The 23741-nt window shown below is 30.7% G+C and overlaps 2 protein-coding genes across 2 annotated transcripts in view; both read right to left on the bottom strand.

The window, feature by feature from the left end:
- The window catches only part of LOC144562545 (uncharacterized), a 64339-nt gene that overhangs the window by 853 nt on the left and 39745 nt on the right, over nt 1-23741 (bottom strand). The window contains exons 10-12 of the mRNA XM_078311736.1: nt 2397-2542; nt 1057-1305; nt 81-284 (exon numbers count right to left, since the gene is read on the bottom strand). Of these exons, the coding sequence (XP_078167862.1) occupies nt 81-284; nt 1057-1305; nt 2397-2542 (599 nt within the window). The remainder of the gene's footprint in view (nt 1-80; nt 285-1056; nt 1306-2396; nt 2543-23741) is intronic.
- Nucleotides 3832-16280, bottom strand: LOC144562947 (uncharacterized). Its single transcript, XM_078312316.1, has 4 exons — nt 14403-16280; nt 10650-10853; nt 8219-8452; nt 3832-4230 (listed from the first exon to the last, which is right to left on the bottom strand). The coding sequence occupies exons 1-4, from the start codon at nt 16278-16280 to the stop codon at nt 3832-3834; spliced, it is 2715 nt and encodes a 904-aa protein (XP_078168442.1).

Raw genomic sequence — 23741 nt, 5'->3', positions numbered from 1 at the left:
CATTTAAACTTCATCGATCTTAATTTACAATAAAAAAAAGTGACATATATTACTAAATCAAAGCAGAAAATTATTCGTACCTCATCCAACGTTCCTTCATTTTTGCCCCAAAGGCCAGTGTATTGAGTGGTGCCATTACGTTCAAAATACACAGTAAGACCATTAATCTTGTCACCATGGTAGATTCTAATTTTAACTATGCGAGTAATGCATGTTGGATCCATACGTTTCACTATACCACCATCACCAAGGAATGGCCCCTCCTTTATTATAGTACCATTTGACTGGATACAGAGAACACTAAATACATGTTATGTACATTCTATGTTAGAAACCAATATTTCAATAAAATAGAAAACAAAGGTTCCAAGAATCTTGACCAAATGTAATAAAATAAAATAATAAAAACTCTAGAAACAATATTGTCCTCATTTTTCACACTACCATATATTTGTTTGCCACTAAACAATAATTTAAGGTGAACTACAATGAATTATCTCAAAGATATAATCATCTGCTCTTTTATAAATTTTATCAATAAAGATGAGTTAGATTTTGTTTTTCACAACTACTTTTTTTAGGTAACAAAGAAAAAATATTTTCATACTAGGTAAATAAAAAGGCCCCAATTATTTCAACGGTCGCCCATATGTTTATTTCTGTTGACAATTGGAGCCTCTTAAAAGACCAATTTGAATCAGTTGAAAATGGTTCTATTAATTTGAGCCCATAAACATCAAAGGACAACCATAATCCGGGAACTTGGAGTCAATTGTTTGATGGTTCTGATATTATGAAATAGAAAAAAAATTATAAAAACATATTAAATTTAGTCACCAAGTATATTTTCATATGAATATTATGTTTAATGGTTCGGAACAATTGTTTGAACTTTTTAATTACAATATAGATTCTTAGTACGGGTAGAATCATAATATGCGAATTATCATAAACTTATATTAATTTAAATATAATTTTCAGAAAGATCCGGTGTACAACAAGGAAATAGAAAATAAATTCAGAATAGTTAATGAAAAACATGATAGTTGTGCCTACCTGTCGGACATAAACTCCAAGAGCGTTGACAAATGATTCATCACTATGGTATCCATGAAAGCCAATTATTTGACCGTCGGGAGGCGCAGAAAATTCGAAAGGTTTCCAAAGATCTACCCGATATCCGCCGAAAGGTCCATAATCCCTCAAGTTAGTTTTCAGTACCAGTGACATCACAAAACAAATCGAATTTATTCTGCCCACGTGGCCATTTACAGACGTAATGTACTCGTTTGTTTCAAAATTGACCTACAAAAAAATAGAACCAAGTAAGAGAAGACTTTAGACAGTTACAGAACTGCTTGTTAGTAGGTTTAAATGTTCCTAGGTAAGTTATGGGTAATTAAAACTGCTTTAATATATATGCATTGGGAGACAAATTTTACAAGAAAAACCAACTTAAAATTGGTATCTTTGAAAATAATTTGTATACTTTTCCAAGAAATTAATACTTTTAACTTACACCATGTCCTATTACGTTTTTTTTCTTATATTAAATACTTTCGAATTAGATTACCTAATTAATTGTGTCATCTTTGCTTGGCTTTTTTTACCGAAAAGTTCTTGAGTAATATATTTTAAGCCAAAATAAACATTTAAATTGATGGCCAATTTTGGAAAAAAGAGAAGGGTCCAAGTATATATAATAAGATATATATTTATATCACAAGTGTACATGAGCAATTTATACTGGTAAAGTTTAATAATATTTGAAAGGTTGACAAGTGAGTATTGACATTTAAAAATCACTACTATATATCAAGATATTGGCGTAGCTGACTCTTCAGTATCTTGATGTTTTGTAAATTAAAAAAACTGATATACGTGTAAATGTAGAAAAAATGATGTATATATCAGAACTAACAGTTTCTGTGTTGTTCTTTACAAATATATATATCAAGAAGTTTCTAAAGCTAGAGTTTTGGAGTAGTATTGCTAGAGTGACCATTTATAAGATATAGTAAATAAAATATCTCATTATTTCAAAAAACAGTATAGGCACTGAATTAATTAAGGAATGTTCTCCCTGACATTATTAAGAACAATTGATATGATGACAAGTTTTGAGAACAATCCTCTAGTTTTTATTTATTAATTTTATTTAATTATAGAGCTCTTGGTTAAAAACCCAGCCTAAATAAAAATATATTGTTTTACCCAATTAATTAGATGTGGTTCTCCCAACATTTTATTTTTTTTTGTTTTTTATTTACTTTGTTTGATAATAATTTATCTAGCTATGCTATGTAGTAATTTAAGAATTTATAATTTCAAAATAATTCATCGAACTTTACAATAAAAAGGTGACATCTATTACTAAGTCTGCAAATGGCTCGTACCTCATTCTTGCGTCCGTAATTACAGCCCCATTTGTAGGTGCATTGTGTGGTGTGATTATGTTCACAATCCACAATAAGACCATAAATATAGCTCTCATGGTAGATAATAATTTTAACAATGCGAGTAATGCCCGTAGGATCCATTTCTTTCTCTTGCATGTCATCATACAGAAATCCACCTTTCTCTATTATAGAACCACCAGTTGACTGCATGCAAAGAACACAAATAAATGTAGTAAATAAAAGTTTAAAGGATCTTGACCTCACGTAAAAAAATTGTTATAACCCGTAATTTTAATTATGGTTAAATTTATTATAAACAGGATTAGTAATAAATTTAAACGAATTATTGATAATAAAATCGGAACTAATTTAAAATTTTGTAAATTTTGAAAGATAATTTTATACTAAGGCCTAATAAAATAAGATTTACTAACGAATTACTTAAATAAACAATTATAGAATTATAATCAATAACTGAAATGAAAATTCAATGAATAGAAACAATTGAACGATAAATGCCAAAAATACAGAAATTGAAAGGTTCTTATTAAACCAATTTTACTTTAAACTTATAAAATTGCAAAGTAAAGTTATAAATAAGAATTTTCATAAAAATAACATACGTCTTGTGTGACCTGTTAAAATTATGTAATCTTATCAAAATGAAAATGTTAATCAGAAATTAATAAATGTTGGATGCAGTTATAGAGATCTAAAATACAACAATGAGCCTTCGCATAAATCTCCCTTGAGTTGTTGACTAAAGGAACATAATTTTAAAAATACAAAATTACAACACTTTGGAAATAAAGAAATAATGATAACCAAATTAAAAATATAAAATTAGAAATTTATAAGGTAATTATTAAACCTGTTGGGAATCATGAAATTATGAAAAATCGATCATAGCAATTGCCATACGCAAGTTTCGTTAATTAATTTGTTTCGATTGTAGATTGGATAAAAATAAAATATACAAAACTTTGAACAAATTATAAATTAAACTAAATTATAAATAATAACAACGAATATTCGTATAGAATCTAACTAAACTAAAATAAATTGAGTTCCAATCAAGAATATAAATATATGGATTATTCATACGAATAAATTATAAAATTTATCAATCCCGTTCGTTAAGGAAGTATAGAGATTTGATTATATATGTATGTATGTATGTATGTATGTATATTATTTGGTATCGAATTATTCAAATCTTAAATTGAAAAATAAAAGTCCAAAATATATGTACGAATTTAATTGTAGAATTTGTATGAAACTTCGATTCAGATTTTATAAGCAAAACGGACCATAGATCAATTAAAGGAGACTGCAATTGAATTTCAGAAATTGTTCAACCCTTGGATCACAGTAGCACGAATCCTGAAGCCATGTTATCCTTTGATTTTTGAATGAAATTGAAAATGAGGAATTAACTCCAATCTATAAAAATTTCGAATCCAGCCCTTTTCTTCTTTCCCCGTCTCCCTCTTCTCTCCCGTTCACGCACCAGAGGAGGGCTCCTCTTCCCACTGCCAACCCTCCCCCACCAATCTATCTCGCTCTCTCCAATTTCTCCATCCTGGAGAAGGAAAAAGGAGAAACCCCGCCCCCTCTCGTCTCCATTTTCAGGCCCCCATCTCTCTCGCTGACGAGGAGGGTTCCCTTTGATCTTGCTTCGGCGAGAAGATTTGTTCCCGCCTCTCTCTTCCTTGTTTTCGTTTTGTCCCTTCCTTGTCAGTATTTTGGTACCTTGGGCGACTTTGTCGACCCCTGTCAGACACCTACTCGGTGACCCGCTTGCTGTCCCGTCGGACCCGTCTGACTTCGCCTATTAGAGAGCTGTGCTCTCATTTAAACGGGTTTTTTACTCTCCCTCTCTCTCTACTCTCTATGTGTTGAGATAAACCTCTCTCTCTCTCTCTCTCGTTGTCTCTGTTTGCCTCTGATTTGGGATTTCGAAAACCCTACAAATTTAGGGGTTTGTTTTGTGAGCTTGTGTATATTTTCTGGTGTCTCGGTGGTGCTTCCTCTGTGCTATTTCGGTACTAGGAGGTGTCCCCTTCCTTGTTGCTTGCTGTGTTGGATTTTTGCCGGAGGCGAGGAGTTGTACCTTGGAACCGGCTTTTTAAGAGAGAGACAACCAACTCGGGTAATTTTCAATTGGCTGTCTTAATTTTTCGATTGTTGTTGTATCGGGTTTATGATAGATGTGATAGCTTTGCCGGGTTGTTGATTTTCCCGGAAGACAGTGACTCGGTGGTGCTTGCTGTGCTGCTAAGCCCCTCTGATTTGTGCCTTTTCTGTCCCAAAATTCTGTCCCTCTATGTGTGTTGATTGGGTTGAGTTCTTTGCTTGTGAATTGAAATATTGAAATGAGCCATTAAACTCCTTAATTTGTGAAATATGTGAAATCTGAAATTTCTGTGCTATTGTAGATTGATGCACTGTTCTGACGGTCTAAAACTGATTAGTGTTGTTGTGCTCGATTTTTAACCAAACTTGCAAATTTCCTGTTTTTCGTTAAAGACTTGAGTGCTTTGAATCGGTTAGAACCCTTACATTAAATTAAAGTTGTTTGTCAATAATCTTGAATGGTTCTAATCGGTCTTGGAGGCCTCTGATCTCGATCGTTTTTGAATTGAAATAAGAAGCAATTCTGCATTGTTTGAATTTGTGAAGGAAACAAGTACTGGTACACTATTTTAAAATAAAAATAAATGTCAGGGACCAAATTGAAAATATTATAATTTAAGGGTCTGATTTGCTAAATTATATGACTTGTGCTAATTTCCCTTATCAGAGGGGCTTATGTGTTAAATTGATAAAATTTGATTAAATGGATTCCGTTGGGAACCGGGATTATAATGTGATATTATGAAATATGAATAACCTTATTTTACTTTCAACCTTACTTTGAACACTTAGATCCCTGAGTTAAATAGAAAAATAAGAACTAAATAAAATTAAACTTAGGCACTGTTCAAGAATCTAAACTAATAATAAAATTTCAATAAGGTTGCACTTGTACCTTTGTGTCGAAACTAGAATTTTGAATTATAACATAATTAAACTACAATGTGATATAAATTTTATGTATTATTACATAGTATATATATTATTCAAATAGTGTATTATTATATAGTATATTTATTATTCAAGTTATGTTCATAAATTAGATTAAAAGAAATTGTCATAAATATAGAATGTGAATAACATATGTAATAATGAATATTAAGATTTTATTAATTTAAAACAAGAACAATTAATATATCTAACTTATTATAATTATAATGAGGGTTCAAATGTCTCCATTTTTTGTGCCTCTATCATGCTTCCATTTTTAAAAACTGTAATAATTTAAAGTTTAAAACTTAAACGTCAAAATAAAACCGTTAAATGTGATCTATGTTATTTTCTCTCTGTGTCCATAAAAAAATTATCACATTTTAATTTTGTTTTTATATGAATCAATAAGCTGAAAAATCAACGTCTAGAAATTATCCACATTAGTATACATTTTTATAAACTCAAGATGATAACTAAAACAAGGTTGAAATGCCATAATTTTTTATAGGTGCTTAGATAAAATGATGTAGTTCATATCCAATGATTTTATTTTGGATTTTCAAATTAAAATTTTGAATTATTTAGGTTTTTAAAAATAGAGGCACAAAAAATGAAGGCATTTGAACCCTCAATTATAATATAAGTTAGTTTATATATTTTGTATATGCTAAATGATCACCTAGTATGGTACTTTAATACTGATGTTCAAAGTTATATTCAAACAGCATACAAGTACCCCTAATATATAGTCTAATGTTTGTAACACCTTATTAAAATAAACAAACGGCACAATATAAATCATTACTAACCATAATCTTAAACTTACAGCCAAAGAAATAAAATGTTAAACATTTGAAACATAACATGTGGTAAGCACAATCTAATATAATATAAAAACACATTAAAACACCCACCCCGTGGGTAAATAATTAAATAATGTATTTTATTGTATAATTATTATTATAAACTTGATTGTTTTAATAATGAATTTTAAAACCGAATCCGAACAGCTAGACTTAATTGTGACTTAGATTAATTAATTAATTACAACATAGATTCCGAGCGATAAAAATAAGTTATAAGATCTATTAGATGACCGTAGCTTACATATAATTATTTTATGATTATTTCGACATTAGATTTTTAACAAGTAATTTATTTTCAAATTAAAATATTAAAAATATAATTTATCTTCAGATTAAAAGTTTGAAATAGTGAAAATTAGTATTCTACAAGTTCATTACATAACTAATTTATTGAGCTACTTAATCAAAGTTTGAAATTTATATGATAGATTTTTGAGACCATAACACAGAAATGACCTTATGCTATTTATAGCACCTAAGCTTTACTCTATATATATTTCCAATTATTTTGTGACTAAGCTAGGAATCATTCTAAAAATAATATTTTTTTTACATGTAGTGTTTTAAAAATAATAAATTCAAAAGATATCATGAAATCTCAAGTATTAGCACATATATATAGAGAGAGAGTGAGGTTGTCACGGGTGAAACGCAGACTGAAACTTTATAATACTTTATATTAATTTAACAAATGACAAATACTTCATATAGGTTTTGTTTTTTTAAATCGTTGTCGACTTTTTTCAGGAATCAATTTTAGAAGGACACTAACGCTAGTTAGTGAGTGTAAGTTTTTATACTCTTGTATATACAAATTTGTATATATAATATATAAAGTCTTCATACCTAACATGTCATTTTTTTATAAAATCCGGACATATCAACAGTTATGGAAATATAAGGCACATATCAACAGTTCACTTTATAAAGACTGGACTTGATAAAAAAATTTTATAAACTATTTCAATTTAATGGAGTCCACATTAAATTTGTGCTAATTAAAATTAAATAGTTTGGATCTAACTTTATCAAAACGTTATTTTGTCACTCTCATAATTAAATTTTTTTTAATTATGTATATTGAAATTTAAGAAAACTATTTTTGCAATGTATTAGCTCTCGTTATATACAACACAATAATTCTAAAGGCTTCAAAGTAAAATTCCATAATCCAAACTGCCACTTTAGTTTACACGTGTGAAAAAAAAACGAAAATTGTTGAAATTTGCAAAGATCAAATCAGAAGACAAAGAAGAAAGTTTACAATCCTTATTTATATATATGCACGTGCACAAATTTTCTCACGTGCCAATATAGCTTGATGCGGTCTATCAACGAATTAGATGATCATCAAATAGATTAATCTATGCTACATCGGAGATACGACAACAAAGAAATAAAAAACCTTTAAGAGTAATTTATGAAAAAGATAATGAGGAGGGTTCAAATGCCTCCATTTTGTTATGTCTCCATCATGCCTTCATTTTTTAAAACTTTAATAACTCAAAATTTAAAACTTGAAAGTCAAAATAAAACCATTAGATGTGATCTATGTTATTTTCTCTATATTATCATAAAAAAATATCACATTTTAATTTTGTTTTTATGTGAATCAAAAAATTAAAAAATCAATGTCTAGAAATTATCCAAATTAGTATGTTTTTTACAAGCTCTTGATGACAATCAAAATAAAATTGAAATGTCATAATTTTTTACACGTACATAGATAAAATAATGTAGATCATATCCTACGGTTTTATTTTGACTTTTAAACTTTAAATTTTAAATTATTAAAAAAATTTAAAATGAAGGGATGATGAAGGCACAAAAAATGGAGGCATTTGAACCCTCCTCAAAGATAATATATAGTTATGTTGCACTTACTTGGACATAAACTCCAACAGCGTTGATATACTTTTCACAGTGTGCATGAAATCCAATGATTTGATTGTAGTCCGGACCACAGAGTTCAAATTCTTCTCCTTCTTTCGTGCCATATGGTCCATAAACAGCCAAATTTGTTTTCAGTGTCAGTGACATCACAACCTCATGACCATTATAGTCGTCATTAAAGTAGCCTCCAACAGACTTAATGTACTCGTCTGTTTTAAGATTGATCTATATACAGAAAAGAAATAACTTTTGTTAGTAATTAAATATCTTAATTTTGCATTAGGAGACAAATTTTACAAGGAACAACTAAAAGTTCAGATTAGTATTTTTGTATAAAGAGAACGGTTCAAATAATGCCTCATGTCTATCGTATTTTTTCGTGTCTCATATTTTTTTATCTCCATTTTTGAAGGCCAAATTAATAATCGATCTGAACCACTCGACATGATCTCCATATTAACATATGTTTGGAGACCAAAAATTATATTTTTGAATATATTTTAATATTATTTTTAGATAGATTAAAAACCAATGGTTTTATATGGTGGCGAAACAGTGATTTTGTATTAAAGAATAGTATACAATTTTGAAAAAAAAATATAATATTTTGTCTTGATTCACATTTCAATATGAAGATTATATAGAGAAATTATGACTGACTATTTTATATGAATATGAGGTACAATAATGCATGAACAACGAGGCATTTTAACCCTTCGAACCTCTTGTATGGAATATGAATACAATATTCCAAGAATCTAATACCTGTAACCAACACCATGATTTTATCCTATTACTTTTTTTAGTAAATGCAATTCACTTAAGTTCTTAACATTCAAAGACTTCGGAGTAAGAATATTAAATTAATTGTATCATTTTTGCTTAGATTGTGTTACCCTAAACAGATTGATCTTGGTATACACTGAATGAAAAAGTGCTAGAGTAATATATACTAAGACAAAATAATCATTTAAATTATTGGCCAATTTTGAAGCAAAGTATACATGAGCAATTTATACTTATAAAGTTTAATAATATTTGAAGGATTGACAATTGAGTCATCAACAAATTATAAGATGGTGAATCAAAAAAGTTGATAATGATCTAACAGAATGCGAAAGATTTTTTACATGAAGACCCAAAATATCTATGCATCCCATCAAACTTTTTAAAAATCATTACTATCAATTCGCGTTGTTGAAACAACTGATTTACGTCTAATTAAATGAAGATCAAATGGATATAAATCAGAACTAACTGTTTATGTTCCCCTTTACAAATAAAATCACAATTGACAAGGACTGGTCAAGAAATTTTTAAGCCTGAGTTCTGGTGTAGTAGAGTGACCATTTACAATATATCCTAAAAAAAAATATTATTACAAGCAAAAATAGAGGAATTGAATTAATTAAGGGATGTCCTCCTTGACAATTTTAATCGGTATTGCTATGAAGACAAGTACAATGGCAGAGAACAATACTGAGCTCTCTGTTGTACCCGGCCTAATTAACAAAAGGGCAATAGAAACAATGTTTGGCAAAATTGGACTCATAATCGAATTGATTACTTAATTATGGATTCAGAATTGAGTGAATCGTTTGAAATCGATCAAATCGGATAAGAAATTCGGATTTTTTTTTTTTTACAAAAACAGAGTTTTACACTAAAATAATATAAATAAAATTGTAAAAATAAATAATTAGTTCAAAACTATTGTTAAGGCCGCTTTTGATCTGTAAAAAGGGAAAAATAGGGAATGAATAAAGAAAAGAAAAAGAAACCAAAAAGGAATGAAAGTAAACAGATATAGGGAAAAAAATATATATAAGAAAATAAAAAAATAAAAGTAAATGCAGATCTCAATTATCACCCGGAATGGATATGAGGAGAGGAGGAAAAAAATATTCGAACCAGAGAGAACCAATCGGGAAACAACTAAAGGAGAGAAAAAAAGTCTCATAGAAGAGTCTCATAGTTCATCCTTAGATTGTATGCGCGCTATGTTCATTTCAGATTGAAGACGCTTTCTTTATTCTCAGAAAACAACTTGAAAATAAGAAAAATCCGAGAAATTAATGTCCAACTTAAAAAAAAAAACCAAAAATATTAATACAATCTCCAGGCAATTAAAATATTTGAGAATCGGTCCAATTCGGCCGAGTACAGTTCGACTCGGCCGATTTTGGAGACCATTATTAATCCAGGGCCCTTGTTTATATCAACTTGCATTAGCCAACTAAATAAAAGTGGTTTACTTAACATATTACTTTGTTTTTGTTTTTTTTTATTTCTTTGTTTGTTAATAATTTATGCATATAATAGTTTAAGAATATAATTACAAGATAAATTTCAGTGACTTGATTTTCATCGATCTTTACAATAAGAAAATGCCACATATTATCAAACTACATAATGTTCATACCTCAGTAATGTTTCCTCCATCTCCGCCCCATCGGTTGGTGCATTGCGTGAGGCCATTACGTTCAAAACAAATAGCAAGAGAATCAATCACCTCACTATGGCAAATACTAATTTTAACAATGCGTGTAATGCCAGTAGGATCCATTTCTTGCACTGACCCTCCGAGACTACCAAATGGCTTCATCTTTTTTATATATGGGTTTCTCTACATACAGAGAACACAAATACATTATTTGTTAGAATGATATTTCAAATTGAAACCGAAACTTCTTCAAAAATATAGAAACAAATGGTGTGTGGATTTTGAACTCATGTAAAAAAGAATAATTATAGAAATAAAAGATTTGTTCAGTTCTACATGTATAATACGAGTAATTATAGTTCTTACCATCGGTGTAGGTATAATGAAGGAACTAAAATACAGGAGAAGGTTTAGGTTGGGCTTTGTTTATATGGATATATATTGCCTTAAGAGTAAGCTAGACACCACATAGCAGATATATACTGTGGGATGTTTATCATTTCATATTATACCCAAAAAATACATATATTTTCATGCACAGCAAGGATGATTGAGAAGACACAAAATTTTAATAAAAACAACGATTTTCAAACTATCTTAATAAATAGTAAAAAAATTCTAAAAAATCTAAAATTTTGTCTCCAAGCACATTTTAATATAGATTAAACATTTAACAGTTTGGATCGGCCGTTTGAACTTCGAAAATCAGATAACCGAGTCGTTTGTTCCTGAGTCTAGGAACAAACAATTTAAGTTTAACCATTCTCTCTCTCTCTCTCTCTCTCTCTATATATATATATATATATATATATAGAGTTGGGCTATGGTGCATTGCAATGCATGGAGGGGTTTGTGCATTGGACCATAAATCTAAAATTCAAAATTCAAATGGCCGATCCAAACCGTTCATCTTGTTCTCCATATTAATATGTGCTTGGAGACCAAATTTTACATTTTTCTGAATTTTTTTACTATTTATTAAGTATTTTACAAAATTGTTGATCCAACGGTGGCTTAACAAAACAGTAAAATCAGCAGCCACCGTTGGATCAACAATTTTGTAAAATACTTAATAAATAGTAAAAAAATTCAGAAAAATATAAAATTTGGTCTCCAAGCACATATTAATATGGAGAACAAGATGAACGGTTTTGATCGGCCATTTGAAATTTGAATTTTAGATTTATGGTCCAATGCACAAACCCCTCCATGCATTGCAATGCACCATAGCCCAACTCTATATATATATATATATATATATATTTATATATATCATGGGGAGGGATCAAATGACACCGTTTTTTGGTGACATCGGATGACACCGTCCATTTTCAAAGTCCAAACAATCGATCCAAACCGTTCAACTTGATGGATATGTTAAAATGTGCTTGCAGATCAAATTTTACATTTTTCTGAATTTTTTTTTGGTTTATTCAGAGGGGTTCAAAAATTCAATGGTCTGAATATAGCGATTTTGTTAAATACTTAATAAATAGTAAAAAAATTCAAAAAAAATGTAAAATTTGATTTCCAAGTTACTCTTAATATATCCATCATATTGAACTTGGATCGACTATTTGGATTTTGAAATTTCGAAAATGGACATTGTCACACGATGTCACCAAAAAAGCGGTGTAATCCGATCCCTTGGATTTCAGAAATTAAAGGAGACTATAATTGAATTTCAGAAATTGTTCAACCCTTGGATCACAGTAGCACGAATCCTGAAGCCATGTTATCCTTTGATTTTTGAATGAAATTGAAAATGAGGAATTAACTCCAATCTATAAAAATTTGGGATCCAGCCCTTTTCTTCTTTCCCCGTCTCGCTCTTCTCTCCCGTTCACGCAGCAGAGGAGGGCTCCTCTTGCCACTGCCAACCCTCCCCCACCAATCTATCTCGCTCTCCATTTTCTCCATCCTGGAGAAGGAAAAAGGAGAAGCCCCGCCCCCTCTCCTCTCCATTTTCACGCCCCCATCTCTCTCGCTGACTCCCTCTCGCCACCGAGGACTTCGGTTAGAAGACTTGAGTGCTTTGAATCGGTTAGAACCCTTACATTAAATTAAAGTTGTTTGTGAGTAATCTTGAATGGTTCTAATCGGTCTTGGAGACCTCTGATCTCGATTCGTGTCTTACCTCTTGTTTGAATTTGGGAAGGAAACAAGCACTGGTACACTATTTTAAAATACAAATAAATGTCAGGTACCAAATTGAAAATATTATAATTTAAGGGTCTGATTTGCTAAATTATATAACTTGTGATAATTTCCCTTATCAGAGGGGCTTATATGTTAAATTGGTAAAATTTGATTAAATGGATTCCGTTGGAACCGAAATGGGATTATAATTTGATATTATGAAATATGAATAACCTTATTTTACGTTCAACCTTACTTTGAACACTTAGATCCGTGAGTTAAATAGAAAAAATAAGAATTAAATAAAATTAAACTTAGGCACTGTTCAAGAATCTAAACTAATAATAAAATTTCAATAAGGTTGCACTTGTACCTTTGTGTCGAAACTAGAATTTTGAATTATAACATAATTAAACTACAATGTGATATAAATTTTATGTACTATTACATAGTATATATATTATTCAAATAGTGTATTATTATATAGTATATTTATTATTCAAGTTATGTTCATAAATTAGATTAAAAGAAATTGTCATAAATATAGAATGTGAATAACATATGTAATAATGAATATTAAGATTTTATTAATTTAAAACAAGAACAATTAATATATCTAACTTATTATAATTATAATGAGGGTTCAAATGCCTCCATTTTTTGTGTCTCCATCATGCTTTCATTTTCAAAAACTTTAATAACTCAAAGTTTAAAACTTAAATGTCAAAATAAAACCGTTAGATATGATTTATGTTATTTTCTCTTTGTGTCCATAAAAAATTATCACATTTTAGTTTTGCTTTTATATGAATTAATAAGCTGAAAAATTAACGTCTAGAAATTATCCACATTAGTATACATTTTTATAAGCTCAAGATAACAACCAAAACAAGGTTAAAATGCCATAATTTTTATAGGTGCTTAGATAAAATGATGTAGTTCATATCCAATGATTTTATTTTGAATTTTCAGATTTAAATTTTGAATTATTTAAGTTTTTAAAAATAGAGGCACAAAAAATAAAGGCATTTGAACCCTCTCAATTATAATATAACTTAGTTTATATATTTTGTATCTGCTAAATGATCACCTAGTATGGTACTTTAATACTGATGTTCAAAGTTATATTCAAACAGCATACAAGTACCCCCCAATATATAGTCTAATGTTTGTAACACCTTATTAAAATAAACAAACGGCACAATATAAATCATTACTAACCATAATCTTAAACTTACAGCCAAATAAATAAAATGTTAAACATTTGAAACATAACATGTGGTAAGCACAATCTAATATATATAAAAACACATTAAAATACCCACCCGTAGGTAAATAATTAAATAATGTATTTTATTGTATAATTATTATTATAAACATGATTGTTTTAATAATGAATTTTAACTTTATATTTACAAGGTTGATTTCAAAAGTTAATAAACCTTACTTAGATGTGTAATTAGGGGCGGAGCTAGACTTCTAAATTATGGGGATCAAACACATAGTGGGAGTCAATCATATAAAATTGTCACTACCAATTAGAAAAAAAAAAAGTTTCAGAGTAGTTTTGACAAACATAAATGTTGTAAATACCTGGATATTGAGTGGCCCAATGAAGTCTTCAACACTGGCCTTTAACTTGGCTTCGTTTTGATTGTTGTCAGCCTTCTCCTTAATCCAACAACTCCCATCATTGGGGAATTTATCGGGCCCGCCGGCCCGGGGACATCCCATATATTCCACGTCATTATTTAAATTTGGAAATAAGGCCCTCACCTCTTCCTCGGTTGAAACCAATTTATTTAAGAACCTAAGGCGCAATATCTCCACTTTCCAGTTATTATGGGAAGGAATTTTTGTAAGGTTCCCACCTCTTATATATAATTTCTTCAATTTTGTCAGTTCGTCACAGTTCTTCAGCTTTGATATATCATCTTCTGGATAACATCTGATATCCAACTTTTCAAGATTCTTTGGTAAAGAGTAGTCTGGTATCTTATGTTTTCCCCATGTAATTGTTAATATCAAAAGGCTGTTCAGGGAATTAAAGCCACTGAAAACTTCGGGACTCATGTCAGTGGTAGTTCTAATGCTCAGCTTCTTGAGGTTAATCAATTTTGAAAGATCACCTAGCTGGCATGACTCATTTTTTTTCCCCACTCTGCCAACTAGAAAGCCCTTTAACACCTCCAAATTAGAGAGCTCAGATATCCACTTTGGCATATGATCTAACAGAAAGCATCCCGAAATATCTAAAACCATCAGCTTATTGAACCAGCTTTCTTGGGGTAATTCCCATCCAATTAATTTCTTGAATCTAGTACGATGGGATAATTTTTTTTTTAATGTGGACCTTGGTTGCTGTGGTAATTTCATCATATTATGACAAGACCTGAGATCTAGTATCATCAGGTTTTCTAGTTTCCCAATGGATTCAGGAATCTCTTCTAACCCCGAAATCCCTCGCAGGCTAAGGTAGGTCATCTTTTGACTCTCTTCACTCAACTTTTTTAATAGGTTGGGATTTTCAATCTCAATGTGGTCAATTGACATTGTTTTCTTAGGCCCAGTTTCATTGGCATTGTTGTCAGCCTTCACTTCTGTGTAATGCCAACTTCCTAGGTGAACCACCTGCAACTCCTTGTGTACGGGGACATTGTCGACATTAAGGTACTTCTTGCCTAGATTTATATGTACTCTCTTGTTGAACCATTCCCCAAAAAAGGGCGAACTGGAGTGTTCACTACGGTCAAAACTAAAGATGACATTACTCGCATTGGGGGACAACAACCATTTGTGTACTGTAGGGTTGATGGTGCATTGGTTGATTACTTGATTTTGCTTTCCGTTATGTACGGATTCGAGGAAACCTTTCTCCTTCAGACCAAAATAGATTGTGTTACCATCCATCTTAGCTTTTTCTCGACTAGTCCGAGGTAAAAGCCCTAGAACAATCCACCAGTAAATCACAAATCTCTTATCCAGTTCTGTGTTTTCTGGAAAAGTGCCAAGGCTATACAGGCAAAGAATGGAATGGACGTCCAACTCTAAAGTTAGATCTTTAAAATCCGTGAACAATTTACTCCCTTGATTACTTCTACTAGGTTTTGTGACTTGAAGAGGCAAATTAGGTGCAGGTATATATAAAAGCTTATCAAGAATATCACTTAGTATGCTCTTTACAGTGTTTTCTTTCATTTCATCCCATTTCTCATTATGATCAATCCAGGAATCAATCTGTCTTTCTATCTTTCCAAAGAGACCAATTAGCTCCCAATCCCATTTTTGTATGCCACCAGTTCTATCTTTTGTCTTTAAAACTATTGTTCTAATTTGGTCGATGGTTGTCGCCATCTGCGAGTTCTCAGAAACATTGATCTCCTTGGCTAAGTTATTAAGGCGTTTCAGTAGCGGTCCAATGATGTCTACAACACCGGCCTTTAACTTGGCTTCGTTTTGTTTGTTGTTCATTGCAATGGTTTTTCAGACCTAAGAAACAACATTTTTTCTGTTGAGGTTAGAGGCTGAATATATTATATATAGCATGCATAATAAAATCCTTTCTAAATTAATATGCTTAGTCAAAATCTATACTGTGACAGTTTTGATAGTATATATAATGGCAAATTAGATAATATTAGTCTAAGATTTATAAAATTTATGACCTTCAACGAAAAAATATTTTGTAAAATTTATGGTTCTTAATTTAGTTGAATAATTTCACTTATGCTTGGAATGCTAAATTTATATATTTATTAATGAAAAGTACAGTTCCAAGAATTGAAGTTGTCATAAATTCAAATCGGAATCAGAATCAGAATCGATTACTTGACTGTTGAATCAGAATCGAATAAATTGGCCGGAATCGGAGGAGTCAGATTGGAAACTCGGATATTTTTAGCAGAAACTTATTTTGTACTACACAAATAGAAAAAAAATTGATTAAAAATAATTTGTCAACAAAATTATGTTAAGATAAAATATTACACTAAAATAATCCACTAATATTATATAATACAAGCATTATAACCAAAACATTTTTTTTTACTGTCAAAAGCTCTGACGAAATGACTGAATCATCTTGTTATTCTCTGTATTAAAATATAAAAGAGGATATTGCTGTACTGATTCAAATAATAAAGACATTAATATGATAACAATAAATTTTTTGCTGAAATTACTTAAAGAAATAGAACTTATATTATCTAATCCTAAAATAAAATAATAATAACTAACTAATATTTACAAAAGAAATACTTCTTTTCTTAATTTCTACATTTATATTTTCATAACAATAAAATTTTTAGGTTAATCCCAAATTCTCATCCTTTACTGTAGTCAAATAAAACAAAATAATAATAAAAAAAAGAAACCAGTCGAGTGTCAACAGCTGTACAAAATGCACTCTTGTCTCTATTCACTTAGGGCCCGTTCGACAGCCCAGTAGGGAATAGGAATGGGTGTGGGAATCAAAAATTTTGAACTGGATTTTACTATTCACCGTGAGAATAAAAACTTAGCTCTGAGTAAATTTTTTTTCCCACGGTGAACAGTTGTTCACCGAACAGGCCCTTATTCAATAAAACATTACAAATTCAAAACAATCCCTTTCGGATCACTTATCTATATGAACATGGTCTACTGTGAAACAATTATATTGTCAAATATAACAGTACACCTCGCGTACACCCAGTCCATCTAACATTTATAATTCTTTAAAAGCTTCTTCTCTGGCCAGAGTTGCATCTATTTTCCCCAATTATCTTTGACATCCATGGAAAAATACAAATTGGTTTGATTTAACTATCAAAACAGTTTAAGTTGGCTCTAAACCCAAGAGAAATAGAGGAAATTTGGCCTATTGTTTCGATTTATCGTCAGTTGTATCATTTTTCTGCACATAACTCGCAAAACCGAGTTAACTCGGGAAAAATCGGTTCGCCTCCGGCCGATTCCGATCTGACTCGGCCAAGTCAACTCAGAATCAGCCAATTTTTCAAACCATGATTCAAATTTGAATATTTTACAACAATGCCGATGGTCTAGGTTCTAGTACAAACAACATACATTATACATATTGTTGCATTTTCTGTCCAGATTTCTTCCTAAAATTCTTTGGAAATCTTTTTTTTTAAGACTAAAAATATTGCTGTGAAGGTTTACAAATTTTGCATGTCTTTGAGTATGATACATTCTGATTAGTCTGTCCAGATTTCTTCCTAAAAAGACTTTGGAATGTTTTTGTAAGCATGGTTTCTGAAACTCGGGATTGGAATTGGAATTGGCTGAATCGGCTGAAATCGGTTGAATCGGATCGAAAATTTGGATTTTTTTTGTCAGAAGTTTGGTTTCTACTAAAATAATAGGAAAAAAAATGGTAAAACATTAATTTGTTAAAAAAACAAAGGTGCTGAAAAATAAAAATAATTTGCTAGTCTTATTATTAATCCATATAAAATAACAAAAAAATAAAAAAAAACATAAAATTAAAATGGAGGTATCCATGAAAAAAGAAATGGAGAGGAAAATAAATAAGAGGAAAAGAATTAGGAAAAAAGGCTGCGAATGGAAGTGCTTCTATTTCTATACACAATGGATCCTCGTTGCTCCTGGTTCACGATGGTCCAAATGGTTTTTCTATTTCTATACACAATAAAACAATACACCATGTTTATTTAAAAATATAAATATAGTTGTCTTTCTTCCTCTAGAGATCGCTTCGATCATTTTCTTCCCGAATCAGACTACCCTTCTTTTTCTTCCCAAATTCATGACTATTCCTATGTAAACCCAAATTGATGTAAAAAAATGTGTAGAATCGGGTGAGGCTCGGTCTGACTCGGATGAAACTCGCCTGACTCGGCTTGACTCGGCCTGAAAATCGGATAAATCGGCCGAGTCAAACACTATTCAACCGAGTTTTGATGAAAAATCCGCATGGGTTTGAGACTCGGGTAAAGCTAGAATCGGACCCGACCGATACCAAGTTCACTCGGCCGAGTTTCCAAACCATGTTTGTAAGATTAAAAAATTCTTCTATAAAGTTCTATAAACTTAGCATGTACATGATACATTATTTGTTTTATATTTTAACTGTTCAATATTTGTGCACATGTCTCGTTAGCTTTCTGTTGATATCAAAAGTATAGATTAGAGAATTCTTAAGAGGAAACCTATTTGCCTAATCATGATCAAGGTGAAAACGAATATTTCGGAGAAAGTAGTGGCTTACTGCTTTACGAATGAACAGCTAACTGACAATATATATAATTGCAAAATGTTCATGAGATTTCGATATGGTGCTCATGCATGCGGTTAAGCTAATATGAATACAAACAAATTTGCTATTTGGTGGTTAAAAAATGCCAGCAACTAATTGTTTTATTAATCCTCCAAATTATTAAAGACAAACTAAAATAATGGGACTTTGAGGTTTCAAATTCAGAAATATATTTTCAAGATTCGTCACAATTTTTTTTCCAGAATGTCTCTTAGTACTCTTCGATGGACAAAAAAAAATCCAATGGTATTATTCTTCCAAATATAAACTGAATTATGTTGGTAGTCAAATGTAATATAGAAGTATGTTGAAAGTCTTATTTATAGTGTTTTATGCTGTCAGGAAAATTGAAATTCGTATTTCAGTCAAAAGTATAGGAATGTACGTTTATGTAATATGTGAAGTGTTTCATGCATGCTAGGTAACATTTTATTGTAAGTGTGAAAGAAGAGAGTAACACAAATTTCTAATATTAATATATAATTCAAAATTTATGAAAATACAAATGTTCTCTCTTACTTTGACTAATAAATTGTCACTAAACTCGATTTTGATATTGAATGATTGAAGCAATAATAGTAACAATTTGAATCCATCAGTAGTAATCGTAAAGGTACTCATTCTATATTAACAGAAGTAACTATATATATAAAAAAAAATGATTAAAAAAGTGAGAAGGTTATAATAAAACACAGAAAAAAATTACCTTGTAAGATATAATTAGTGTTCCTCTTGTATTCAAGAATCTCTAAGTTGTTGCTCTAGCTTTCCGTGAATTTCTTTTTGTTGATCTAATCTTCTGATTCAGTAATTCTCTATTAACTCTTAGAGATCGACTGAAGAAAGTATCTCCTGTGAAGGGCAAGTAATAACTCTTAGTATTATATGTTTATATTCGATGGACAAAGCAAAGTTGATGGTATAATTGTTGGAAACATAAACTTAATTAAGTTATTACCCATTGGTTAAACCAGTCGTAACAACAAAAATAAAATAATAAAAATTGGAAGCCAATAATAACAGTAACAGTACTCATTAGATATTATTAGAATTAATAGAAGTAATGATGAAATGATTAACTAAATTCAAAAATTGTGAAGGTTATAAGAAAACTCGGAAAGATCAACACAAGAAAGAAAATTTTTTACAGATAAGATCGCGCCTCAGGTATTCACGAATCTCCAAGTTGTTGCTGTAGTATTTATTTCTTTGTACTGATTCTCTAATTCTCCGTTAAGACGTAACACTGGGCACTAAAATTTGTGCTCGAATTCTGCAATAGCAATGGTCAAATATATAATCTGCCTCTGTGTCGTCAACATCCAATACTGAAATTGATTAATGTAAAAGATAAATACAAATATTTCCATGAAATTACCAAATTTCGAACTGAGAGTGAGAAGAGAAAGGGAGGATGGGAGAGAGCAAATGAGAGAGATCTTGCTCCAATTCAAAGAAGATAAAATAAAATAAAAAATAATGAAACAGAGAGAGACCTCTTGCTCAAGAGAGAACCTTCAAGAGAGAAGCATCAGTGACCAAGAAGGAAATGTTATTATTGTTTGTATCATTATATCCTTGAACGAATCTGGATCCAGTTTAAACAGTGGGGCAACCTGGTTATTTTATTGGGCCTTCCCATTCGCTTCCATTTAAGTCCTTGTTATCATTAGAGCAACTTTCTGGGTAGCTTACAGCTAAAAAAAACAAAATAAAAAAAAAAAAAAAATTTCAGCAAAGATAGCACGATTATTTTTTCGTCAAATATAGCTCATATTTATTTATTATTATTATTTTTGTACAACAAGCGAAGTATATTAAATAGGGATCGACTAATTAACAATCTCTTTCATTTTGTCTCCTAAACGTCTCCCTGGTTAACTGATGCGTAAAGTACGATGGAGATCACTAACTACTTGGGAGTTTGTCTATGTTTGAAAAAAAAATACAATTGGCGTCCGCATGTAGAGATATTATGCACATAAGGATATTACTGTATATTATATTAAGTGTTCATACCTAAAATGTCTATTATTTAAAAAAATAAAAATGGACATCAACTTTCTTTTTTCTCTAATCACACACTCATCTTTTACATGTTTTTAGAAGTGAGTTTTTTTTCTCCGTTTAATCTGGTCAATATTTCTGGTAATCTGTGAGGATTTGTCAATTCAGTCATGGCTGCTTAACCATGAGTAGCTCCTCAAAGAAGTTCAAACTAGGCACCGCTTTGAATTTGATATTGCCAATCTAATGCTTATACCTCGGCATGACTTACTCATTAAAGTGTAAATATATATGTTTAAAGTATTCATGAGAAATCCATAGACATATCTTGGGCATTAATTACCTGGGGTACCACTACCGATATGGGGGGGACCGCAAACATCGCTTGAAAAGCGACTACGATAGGGACCACATGCAGAAAACCAAGGACAAGTGGATGCGCAACGACCATCATAAGTGTCAGGGTTGTAACTGTTATAAACGTTAATTTCTAAAATATCGAGTATTCCTAACAAACCTCTAAATGTGTTCCGTGCATTAACTACCTGGGAGGGCACTACCTACATGGGTTGGGGGGGGGGGGGGGGGGGGGGGCGGGCACCGCAGATGTCATTTGAAAGTGACAACTACAAGGACCACAAGCGCCAAAGCGCGCGTAACTATTGCACAATCACCAACATATTTAAATTTTTCATGTGGCACCCATGAAGTTTGTAATATTATTTTGTAAGGCTAGACACTAGTACATAAAATGTGACTATACATGGCATATTATATATGGATGCGAAAAAAAATTCACATTAATAATGTGTTACAGGAGGAGGCGCTCACGAGAAAAAAAGCTCCAACATACACATATGGTATGAAAGTTTTGAACCATGCATGTTCGATCCAGAAGTGACAATTATTTGTACATTGTTTAATTATACTGAACCATTTATTATTTGTACACTGTTTAATCCAAAGACTAAGGCAATTGTATTTTTTATTTTAACTAAATTAAAACTAAATAAATGCAAGTAGAGGGGGGTTTTGTTGCAAATTAAGTAAGTAAATTTGGGTTCAATACCCGAATAAGTTGGTTTGTAACAAGAAAGTAAATTAAAATGTAAATAAAAGTGGTTTTGTAAATCAAGATAACGAGGTCTAATGTAATAATCCGTGTAGTTCTCTTATAATTGCAGACGGATAAATATCCGTGTGTATTTATTCAATGATTTCTACACCCTCACAGCGTACACGGTAGGAAATTTGTGTAGCTCCTCCATTTATGTCCGTGTGCAATCTGTTATTCTGTAGTAGTGCGATCAATTCAAGTTTTTCGGCTTCTTGTTCAAATGAAATTACCGACTCATCAATATTCATCTTTTAAACAAAAAAATGAAAATAAATAAAGCAAGAAATGAAGTGACCTCTTAAAATATTGTAGAAAATTATTTTTTATTATTACACTAGACTTTTAAACATCAAAATATAATTATATTTGCTGAAAAAATAAAAGTTCCGTCCTCTCATCATATGTGAGAATCTAACACTTGTTACCTTTGAAAATAAAATTAGTTAAAATATTTTAAATTACCTTTGATTTTGATTTGAGAATTTCTGAACGAAGAAGAGAGAAATAGCGCACTCAAAGAATGAATTTGTTGTTTCTCGCAGCAACCTTTTTTATGATCAGTCAAAAATATCAATTATATATGATTGACGGTCAATTAAAGAAAGAATTATCAATTAATAATAGTCAATTAATAAGGTATCTATTAAAAAAAGAGTAAATAGTCATTTTTAAAAATCTCTCACCTCTTTGCTAGCTCCTCCTATTTGTTAAATTGAAGCTAATGAGAAGGTTGTTTCATGGATCCAGGTTAAACACCGATCAAGCAATTTAATTTTATTACATACCATGCATATGCATCGATCAAGCGTACATTGATAAAAACTACAATCAGCGATAGAAAGTAAGAATTGTACAACCGTGCTGTAGTATTATACGCTACTAATTAAAGAACAGCAGTCTTTTATTGTGTAAAAAATGGATCTGCAAACACGAATACACGATAGAAAATCTTATATATCTTATATAGGATTTGTGCCGACAAAATATAACCTTTATTCTAATTGTTTTGTTCTTTTCTTCATCCTCTCCTTTCCAAATTCCTATTACACTGTACTGTCAGCAAAGAATATAATAATATTTTAATCATTTGAAGATAACACATATGCACGTTCTGAAAACGGAATTGATGAAGATGTACTGAAATAAGCGCATGTATTATTATATGTCCAAGGTAAATAATAGTTTGCCTAGCCCACTTGTTAGGTAATATGGAAAGGTTTCATAAATTGAACTATGTAAGTTATACCTATCATTTTTTCCTTGAAATGTTATTACTACGTATGATGATAATTATTGGTTCAATGTAAGGCCTACGGGCAAATTTGGTAAAAACATAATGAATTAAAATCAACATTATTATATAGTTGCACAGTCCATATCATTATATCAATCATGAGGGGCGTAGATTTTAACAGCTAAGTTTTGGCTCAAGGCAGCGCTGCATATATTTGCTTTCTTTTCTTTTTCTTTATGCTTTGCTCTCTTTGTTTCTTTTTCTTTATGCTTTGCTCTCATTAGCTTCAATTTA

The sequence above is a fragment of the Carex rostrata genome, chromosome 12 (genome assembly GCF_964058835.1).
Source record: "Carex rostrata chromosome 12, lpCarRost1.2, whole genome shotgun sequence".
Classification (NCBI taxonomy): Eukaryota; Viridiplantae; Streptophyta; class Magnoliopsida; order Poales; family Cyperaceae; genus Carex; species Carex rostrata.
Note: the sequence above shows the minus strand (reverse complement) of the source record. Positions and strands in the feature narration are given on the sequence as shown.

Bases quoted from the DNA above. Each gene is read 5' to 3' on its own strand.
- LOC144562947 (XM_078312316.1), bottom strand. From the start codon at position 16,280: ATGAACAACAAACAAAACGAAGCCAAGTTAAAGGCCGGTGTTGTAGAC. The intron at 8,453-10,649 runs GTATGAACATTA...TTCTGTATATAG, and splicing joins ATGGAGGAAACATTACTGAG to ATCAATCTTAAAACAGACGA. The intron at 4,231-8,218 runs GTAAGTGCAACA...GCTCTCTAATAG, and splicing joins CTGTTGGAGTTTATGTCCAA to GCGAAGTCAGACGGGTCCGA.